Below are 10000 nucleotides of genomic sequence, written 5' to 3'. Positions count from 1 at the left end.
ACATTTTATATCACCACCAAATCATCACCTTTCACCTTCTCATGTTCGTGATGTTAACAAACTATAGTTTTGGCAAGTCGGTTAGGACATCTACTTTGTGCATGACACAAGTAATGTTTCCATTGTTTACAGACAGATGATTTCACTTATAAATTCACTGTATCACAATTCCAGTGAGTCAGAAGTTTACATACACTAAGTTGACTGTGCCTTTAAACAGCTTGGAAAATTCCAGAAAATTATGTAATGGCTTTAGAAGCTTCTGATAGGCTATTTGACATAATTTGAGTCAATTGGAGGTGTACCTGTGGATGTATTTCAAGGCCTACCTTCAAACTCAGTGCCTCTTTGCTTGACATCATGGGAAAATCAAGGAAAGATCTCAGGAAAAAAAAAAGTTGTAGACCTCCACAAGTCTGGTTCATCCTTGGGAGCAATTTCCAAACGCCTGAAGGTACCACGTTCATCTGTACAAACAATAGTACGCAAGTATAAATACCATGGGACCACGCAGCCGTCATACCGCTCAGGAAGGAGATGCGTTCTGTCTCCTAGAGAATCAATCCCAGAACAACAGCAAAGGACCTTGTGAAGATGCTGTAGGAAACAGGTACGAAGTATCTATATCCACAGTAAAACGAGTCCTATATCGATATAACCTGAAAGGCCGCTCAGCAAGGAAGAAGACACTGCTCCAAAACCGCCATAAAAAAGCCAGACTACGGTTTGCAACTGGGGACAAAGATTGTACTTTTTAGAGAAATGTCCTCTGGTCTGATGAAACAAAAATAGAACTGTTTGGTCATAATAACCATCGTTATGTTTTAGTCGAAAAAGGGGGAGGCTTGCAAGCCGAAGAACACCATCCCAACCGTGAAGCACAGGGGTGGCAGCATCATGTTGTGGGGGTGTTTTGCTGCAGGAGGTACTGGTGCACTTCACAAAATAGATGGCATCGTGAGGGATGAAAATGATGTGGATATATTGAAGCAACATCTCAAGACATCAGTTAGGAAGTTAAAGCTTGGTCGCAAATGGGTCTTCCAAATGGACAATGACCCCAAGCATACTTCCAAAGTTGTGGCAAAATGGCTTAAGGACAACAAAGTCAAGGTATTGGAGTGGCCATCACAAAGCCCTGACCTCAATCCTATAGAACATTTGTGGGCAGAACTGAAAAGCATGTATGTGAGCAAGGAGGCCTACAAACCTGACTCATTTACACCAGCTCTGTCAGGAGGAATGTGGCAAAATTCACACAACTTATTGTGGAAGGATTCCTGAAACTTTTGACCCAAGTTAAACAATGTAAAGGAAATGCTACCAAATACTAATTGAGTGTATGTAAACTTCTGACCCACTGGGAATGTGATGAAATAAAAGCTGAAATAAATAATTCTCTCTACTATTATTCTGACATTTCACGTTCTCAAAATAAAGTAGTGAACCTAACTGATCTAAGACAGGGAATTTTTACTAGGATTAAATATCAGGAATTGTGAACAACTGAGTTTTTAAATGTATTTGGCTAAGGTGTATGTAAACCTCCGACTTCAACACTATGTTTCTTTCATATTTACTCTGAAGTGGGGGTAGGTGGTGTTGAAGGGGAATGGGCTGCTCCCCCTTCTCTCTGACGCACACCACCCACCCCCCTTACTGTCTCCCTCAATCATTTACCTATTAGCCCCCCTGCCCCCCTCTCATCCCATATCAAAGCACTGCATTTGGACTTTTAAAGACCCGCGTCGGTGGAACGTTCCAACATTGATTTGCCACTGACCCTGCCTGCTGGTTGCTGCTGGTTGTCTGGATTGCTGGGGGGCTGACCGCGTGTTGCCTCTCTGCACATTGCATGTCCCAGATTAGCCATGCCTGAAGCCCACGGGGATAAATTAACACACACTCACCCACAGGAGAAAGAAGGACGAGGTGTGTGTCACTCACTGCTTTCTCCTTGTCACTCTCACTGTCAAAGCCAACATGTTGTCACTGATAGAGTCAGTGGATGGGAGGAAGTGGGGATGTTTTCTACTGGTGTGAATGGATATGTTGCAGGACACTTGGAGTTTTCATGTATACAGCAACCTTCACCTTAACCCTCCATAACCTTCACCGTAACCCCCCATAACCTTCACCTTAACGCTCCACAACTTTCACCTTAACCCCCCATAACCTTCACCTTAACACCCCATAACCTTCACCTTAACCCCCCATAACCTTCACCTTAACCCCCCATAACTTTCACCTTAACCCCCATAACGTTCACCTTAACCCCCCATAACCTTCACCTCAACCCCACCATAACCTTCACCTTAACCCTCCCATAACCTTCACCTTAACCCCCCATAACCTTCACCTTAACCATCCATAACCTTCACCTTAACCATCCATAACCTTCACCCTCCACAACCTTCACCCTCCACAACCTTCACCATAACCCCCTTCACTTTCACCTTTACCTTAACCCCACTCACCTTTACCTTAACCCTCCTAAACTTCACCTTAACCTCCCTAACCCTAAGCTTCACCTTAACCCTCCATAACCTTCACCATAACCGTCTATAACCTTCACCTAAACTCCCTAAGCTTCACCTGAAGTAGTGAGGTGGAGTGAGGGCGAGGTGGTGAGAATGGGGGAGTTTAGGGAGAGAGCAAAAGGAGTGATGGGGGAGTTGGGGAGTGGAAGAGGAAAAGAGAGAGAGGACAGAGGGAAGGGAGTTGGGGAGAGAGAACAGAGGGAAGGGAGTTGGGGAGAGAGAACAGAGGGAAGGGAGTTGGGGAGAGAGAACAGAGGGAAGGGAGTTGGGGAGAGTTCCAGTCAGGAGAGAGAGGACAGAGGGAAGGGAGTTGGGGAGAGTTCCAGTCAGGAGAGAGAGGACAGAGGGAAGGGAGTTGGGGAGAGTTCCAGTCAGGAGAGAGAGGACAGAGGGAAGGGAGTTGGGGAGAGTTCCAGTCAGGAGAGAGAGGACAGAGGGAAGGGAGTTGGGGAGAGTTCCAGTCAGGAGAGAGAGGACAGAGGGAAGGGAGTTGGGGAGAGGTCCAGTCAGGAGAGAGAGGACAGAGGGAAGGGAGTTGGGAGAGTTCCAGTCAGGAGAGAGAGGACAGAGTTCCAGTCAGGAGAGAGAGGACAGAGGGAAGGGAGTTGGGGAGAGTTCCAGTCAGGAGAGAGAGGACAGAGGGAAGGGAGTTGGGGAGAGTTCCAGTCAGGAGAGAGAGGACAGAGGGAAGGGAGTTGGGGAGAGGTCCAGTCAGGAGAGAGAGGACAGAGGGAAGGGAGTTGGGGAGAGTTCCAGTCAGGAGAGAGAGGACAGAGGGAAGGGAGTTGGGGAGAGTTCCAGTCAGGAGAGAGAGTGGAAAGATAGAGACCCTTCATTCCTTCTCTCTCTTTCTATAGCTCAATCTCCCTTTTTCTCTCTCCGTGTCTGGCAGGGGTTCCCATCCTCTCACCCATAAAACAGCATAACATTGCCCTGGTGGCTCAGCAAGAGGGGGTGGAGGGGTGCATGTATTTGGGATGAAGGGGTGCATGTATTTGTGGTGGCAGGCTGAAAGGGTGGAGGGATGGTGGGTGTATTTTGGGATGGAGTCCCCTAGGAGAGCAGAGAGTGTCTTTGTCAGGGTCTTTTTAGACAAGGCCTGAGAAAACATCCAACAGGATTGGGGAAGGCAACTTTGATTCTGTCTGTTTGCTCCTTTTGCCTGTTTCTCTTCACGGGTGAGAAATGTGGTCTGTTTATGATGTTTGTCTGTGTCCTTGTGAGAGGGAGATTATAAGTTAGTCTTCCAGAATGAAACTTTTTGCCAACATGCCGGCTGTGGAAATTCTAAATCTAAAATAACATTTTCTTAGCCCATTGGCCCAGTTTCCCGTACCCAGATTAAGGCTATTTCTGGAGTTGTGGTCTGGACTTCGGAACTCTATCACTGTGGAAACAGTGTTTACCAGAAGCCTCTTTGATAGTGACACTACGGCCGTGAACTCGTCCTCATGTAGACTTTACGATATACCTGGGGGAGCGTTCAGCAGGACGTTTGAAACGTGCTATGTAGCCCAAACATGCCTCTCTGACATGTAGAACAAGGAATCACATTGGCTCTATTAATTTCTATCTATAACGTTCGACAACGTTTGGCTACTGAACGTGGACCTGGTGGTAGAAATATATATTTGTTTTCTTTCCAGTCCTTTTCGAAGAGCTTGAACTGGCTAACTGTGGGGTGGGTTTGACACTTTTGGGACTATTCCATTGCCATGATCTCTGTCATACTGTAGGCCTAATTACCACATCTGCTAGATAGTACTGTCATATTGTTGCTTGGTCTCGGCCACTCTGTGGTAAAATTGTAGGCCTAATTACCACATCTGCTAGATAGTACTGTCATATTGTTTGCAGGGGATTACTTTGTAATTGCGAGTAATGGAGATGATGGAGTGATGTGTGTTGTTATTACACAAGCGGAATAACAAAAATCACTCCACTCCACTTGCTGTGGATTCTAGATGTTCACGTGTCTTTAAATACCTGGCAGTGTTACTTAATGTTTAGAAATGAATACCAAGACCACCATGAGGCCTTTGCACCAGCATAATTCACCACTGCCAATTCTCTCTCCATCTACGGCAAACACATGTGTGTTGTAAATGACTGTACGTGCAGGTCTGATTTCCACACGCCCAAGCAGGGATGATGTGGGGTATAATATCACATCATATCTACATGGAGGAGATGCATTAGCATATTGGAGATCCACATCCTCCGTCTCTCCACAGTGTTCGCTAACTCTGTGTGTGTGTGTGTGTGTGTGTGTATTACTATCTGAATGTGTGTGTGCTGACTGGCGGCCCCCACCCCTCTCATTAATATGTATGTGTTCTGAGGCAGCGCTGCGAAGACTGTGTTTCTCACCACTGATTAATGCTGTCTGTCAATTACCTCCAGATCCTACTGTGCGGTGGAGCTTCCCCCAGGACTACACAGACCAGGTTGGAAACGCACACGCTAACACACACACGCACGCTAACACACACCAGGGTTTTCCGTTAGTCGGTAATAGCCGGCTTTTGGCCCCAAAATAATAAAGTTAGAATAGCCGACAAATAAAATTGGCAACAATTCTCCGGGAGAAGAAGAAAACAATCCCGTTGCTAAATATTGAATATTATTCTATTTATTGATGACATTTTTTATTATATTTCACCTTTTATTTAACCAGGTAGGCTAGTTCAGAACACCTTTATTTAACCAGGTATGCTGGTTCAGAACACCTTTATTTAACCAGGTATGCTGGTTCAGAACACCTTTATTTAACCAGGTAGGCTAGTTCAGAACACCTTTATTTAACCAGGTAGGCTGGTTCAGAACACCTTTATTTAACCAGGTAGGCTGGTTCAGAACACCTTTATTTAACCAGGTAGGCTAGTTCAGAACACCTTTATTTAACCAGGTAGGCCAGTTGAGAACAAGTTCTCATTTACAACTACGACCTGGCCAAGATAAAGCAAAGCAGTGCGACACAAACAACAACACAGAGTTACACATGGGATAAACAAGCGTACAGTCAATAACACAATATAAAAATCTATGTACAGTGTGTGCAAATGGCGTGAGGAGGTAAGGCAATAAATAGGCCATAGTAGTGAAGTAATTACAGTTTAGCAAATTAACACTGAAGTGATAGATGAGCAGATCATGATGTGCAAGTAGAAATACTGGTGTGCAAAAGAGCAGAAAAGTCAATAAAACCAATATGGGGATGAGGTAGGTAGATTGGATGGGCTATTTACAGATGGACTATGTACAGCTGCATCGATCGGATAGCTGCTCAGATAGCTGATGTTTAAAGTTAGTGGGGGAAATATAAGTCTCCAGCTTCAGCGATTTTTACAATTCGTTCAAGGAATTGGCAGCAGAGAACTGGAAGGAAAGGTGGCCAAAGGAGATGTTGGCTTTGGGGATGACCAGTGAGATACACCTGCTGGATCGCGTGCAACGGGTGGGTGTTGTTATCTTGACCAGTGAGCTGAGATAAGGCGGAGCTTTACCTAGCATAGACTTACAGATGACCTGGAGCCAGTGGATCTGGAGATGAATATGAAGCGTGGGCCAGCTGACGAGAGCATTCAGGTCGCAGTGGTGGGTGGTATATGGGGCTTTGGTGACAAAACAGATGGCACTGTGATAGACTGCATCCAGTTTGCTGAGTAGAGTGTTTGAGGCTATTTTGTAAATGACATCGCCGAAGTCGAGGATCAGTAGGATAGTCAGTTTTACGAGGGTATGTTTGGTGGCGTTAAAATACATTTGACTGGTCATGCTTATCTCTATTTTAATTTGATACATTTAGTGAAATTAGATTGGTGCGTGTGTATAGTACATTGGTTATGTATCTTATCAAACGAGTACAGCGTATAGCGTACAGCGTATAGAGTACAGCGTATAGAGTACAGCGTATAGAGTACAGCGTATAGAGTACAGCGTATAGAGTACAGCGTATAGAGTACAGCGTATAGAGTACAGAGATGCTGCTACAGCGTCTCAAACAGCACTCACATCGGCAACGGAAGGCAGGTTTCATCAGCGCGTCACATACCGCTTTGCAATGAGCTGGAGGCAGTATGCCTTTTGAAGAAATATACTTAAGCTGCAACGTGTCACTGTTTGTGCAACCCCCGACCAAATTCACATAGAAATGTGAGTTATAGATCTGTCATTCTCATTGAAAGCAACTCTAAGAAGGATGTAGATATGTTCTATGTGCGCTATTTCTATACCTCCAATTCTTACGTTTTACTTTCGGTTTTGCACACCAGCTTCAAACAGCTGAAAATAAACTCAGCAAAATGATAATTTGTAAAAATCCAAATAACTTCACAGATCTTCATTGTAAAGTGTTTAAACACTGTTTCCCATGCTTTTCAATGAATCATAAACAATTGATGAACATGCACCTGTGGAACGGTCGCTAAGACACAAACAGCTTACAGACAGTAGGAAATTAAGGTCACAGTTATGAAAACTAAAGAGACACTAAAGAGGCCTTTCTACTGACTCTGGAAAAACACCAAAAGAAAGATCCCCAAGGTCCCTGCTCTGCTGCGTGAACATGCCTTAGGCATGCTGCAAGGAGGCATGAGGACTGCAGATGTGGCCAGGGCAATAAATTGCGATGTCCGTACTGTGAGACGCCTAAGACAGCGCTACAAGGAGACAGGACGGACAGCTGATCGTCCTCACGATGGCAACAACAACTGCCCGAGTTACACCAGGAACGAGAGAGGCTGGACTAAGTGCTTGTAGCCCGTTGTAAGGCAGGTCCTCACCAGACATCACCGGCATCAACGTCGACTACGGGCACAAACCTACCGTCGCTGGACCAGACAGGACTGGAAAAAAGTGTTCTTCACTGCCAAGTCACGGTTTTGTCTCACCAGTTGTGATGGTCGGATTCTCGTTTATCGTCGAATGGAATGAGCGTTACACCGCGGCCTGTACTCTGGAGCGGGATCAGTTTGGAGGTGGAGGGTCTGTCATGGTCTGGGGCGGTGTGTCACAGCATCATCGGACTGAGCTTGTTGTCATTGCAGGCAATCTCAACGCTGTGCGTTACAGGGAAGACCTCCTCCCTCATGTGGTACCCTTCCTGCATTCCTGCAGGCTCATCCTGACATGACCCTCCAGCATGACAATGCCACCAGCCATACTGCTCGTTCTGTGCATGATTTCCTGCAAGACAGTATTGTCAGTGTTCTGCCATGGCCAGCGAAGAGTCCGGATCTCAATCCCATTGAGCACGTCTGGGACCTGTTGGATCGGAAGGTGAGGGCTAGGGCCATTCCCCCCAGAAATGTCTGGGAACTTGCAGGTGCCTTGGTGGAAGAGTGGGGTAACATCTCACACAAAGAACTGGCAAATATGGTTGCAGTCCATGAGGAGGAGATTCACTGCAGCTGGTGGCCACACCAGATACTGACTGTTACTTTTGATTTTAACCCCCCCCCCCGTTTGTTCAGGGACACATTATTCCATTTCTGTTAGTCACATGTCTGGAACTTGTTCAGTTTATATCTCAGCTGTTGAATCTTTTTATGTTCATACAAATATTGACACGTGTTAAGTTTGCTGAAAATAAATGCAGTTTAGATAAACAGTTTTGCTGAGTTTACTATAGTTTTGGTTATGGAAAATATATTTAATTGCGATTTAGAAGGTACAATAATTTCTCAGTGTTTTAGATGGTGAAATTATTCTCTACACTAGCTTGTTTTGTTACAGAAACTGAAATTAGCTGAACTATTAGAATTTTAGCAACCAGGAAATTGTGATTTCTGCACAGTGCATCTTTTAATTGTTTGATGTGTTACATATTATGAGGCATTTCTTACCTTGCTTCAAAGGAGCCAAAATCAGACTGTATCCGTGCGTGCAATTATTTTATATCGACTTTCTTTTATTGTCCAGTAGCCAAAGGCACATTCCTAGTCATATTATCAACCCTGCTAGTTGTTGCATCTTTAGATCTCCTCTCCACATTTCTAATGGATATTTTCATCTTTGTCATCTTACATGTGCAGTGCCCTTTTGACAACTTTTGTTTCCCATCTAATTGCATTATGGAACAAACATTTTCACGTTGTCTACTGCCCACTCACTCACTCCTCATAGTGATCCCCCATCAACCTCTCTCTCAGTCCCCCCCCTGCCTTAACCTCTCTCTCACTTAGGGCTGGGTGGTTTACTGTATTTTACTATACCTCTATTGATGCACGGACCGGTTTAGGTTTTTACGTTATCTTCTAAAACGGTATTTCAATGTTTGGTTTGTTAAATGTGATACACTGCTCTGTTTTGATAGTTTAGTCATCTCTCTACCCCTCTCTCACCAAGCCCCGTCTCCTGTAGCTCAAGGAGCGCTAAAATTATCGTTTTAGCTGCTAATGTTAATCGCTTGCTAGCTAGCTAATAAATTATACCAGTGCTGGTGTAGGCCAAAATCAGCATGTTGTTTTTGCAAAGGCATCTTCTGAATCGGAATCTTCTGAATGTAACCAAACATTATAGCACGTGTCCCAAACATTTCTAGCGTGAGAGCTACTTAAAAAAATTAAACATGTCGCGAGCTACAATATTTTTTTCTATCTTTCAAATAGGCACGTTATTCTCTTCTCCTCTTCCTCTTCTTAACTCTTCCCACACAGACAGGGGTAATAATGCTGGACATTATTTGGCAGATATTGTGTTAGGTTTGGCTTTTTAAGCAAGCAGTGGCTAACAGGGGGTGGGATAATGTGAATGTTGCGTTGACTAGATAGTTGCTGGGAGCTTGCAGTGTCTGTGATAAACTGGTTAGAGACCCCTGGATTAGGGTCCCACTCCCCTGGGAAACACTGACCAACACTTTGGTTCCTAACCTTCCACAATAACAGCTCCATAGAGATCCTATTAGTATTCAAATTCATTTGTTATGTCAAACAACACTGTATTCAAAGTGGCCACTATTATATTCTAACTATAGAATTAGAATAATCATTCTATTACCCAGATTACAACAGTTCACCCAAGTGTTCACCCAAATCGCAAGTCATATAGCATCTCTTCTCCCCTCAACCTCTCCCTCCCTCCCTCACTCATCCTGCTATCCTGTACGAACCCCCACCTCTTCCCCCCCCACTCCTACTTTCAGTGAACGGCTGTTCCTGGTAATGAAAGCAGTGAGCAGGTCTTCAATAACTGACGAACCAGTAATTATCGTGCAACCGTGACAGGAATGCACTCTGTTTCCTCGCTCTCTCGATCTTCCTTTTTGTCTTCACTTCACTCATTTTATGTCTTCCATTCTCTCTCTCTCTCTCTCTCTCTCTCTCTCTCTCTCTCTCTCTCTCTCTCTCTCCTCTCTCTCTCTCTCTCTCTCATCTCTCTCTCTCTCTCTCTTTCTCTCTCTCTCTCTTCTCTCTCTCCTCTCTCTTTCCTCTCTCTCTCTCTTTCTCTCTCTCTCTCTT

At 44.7% G+C, this 10000-nt stretch overlaps 1 protein-coding gene across 1 annotated transcript in view; it reads left to right on the top strand.

The window, feature by feature from the left end:
* The window catches only part of LOC109880506 (DENN/MADD domain containing 1B), a 231854-nt gene that overhangs the window by 48617 nt on the left and 173237 nt on the right, over positions 1-10000 (top strand). Inside the window, exon 3 of the mRNA XM_031838030.1 lies at positions 4944-4987. Within this exon, the coding sequence (XP_031693890.1) occupies positions 4944-4987 (44 nt within the window). The remainder of the gene's footprint in view (positions 1-4943; positions 4988-10000) is intronic.

This window comes from Oncorhynchus kisutch, linkage group LG13 (assembly GCF_002021735.2).
Source record: "Oncorhynchus kisutch isolate 150728-3 linkage group LG13, Okis_V2, whole genome shotgun sequence".
In the NCBI taxonomy this organism is placed as follows: domain Eukaryota; kingdom Metazoa; phylum Chordata; class Actinopteri; order Salmoniformes; family Salmonidae; genus Oncorhynchus; species Oncorhynchus kisutch.
Note: the sequence above shows the minus strand (reverse complement) of the source record. Positions and strands in the feature narration are given on the sequence as shown.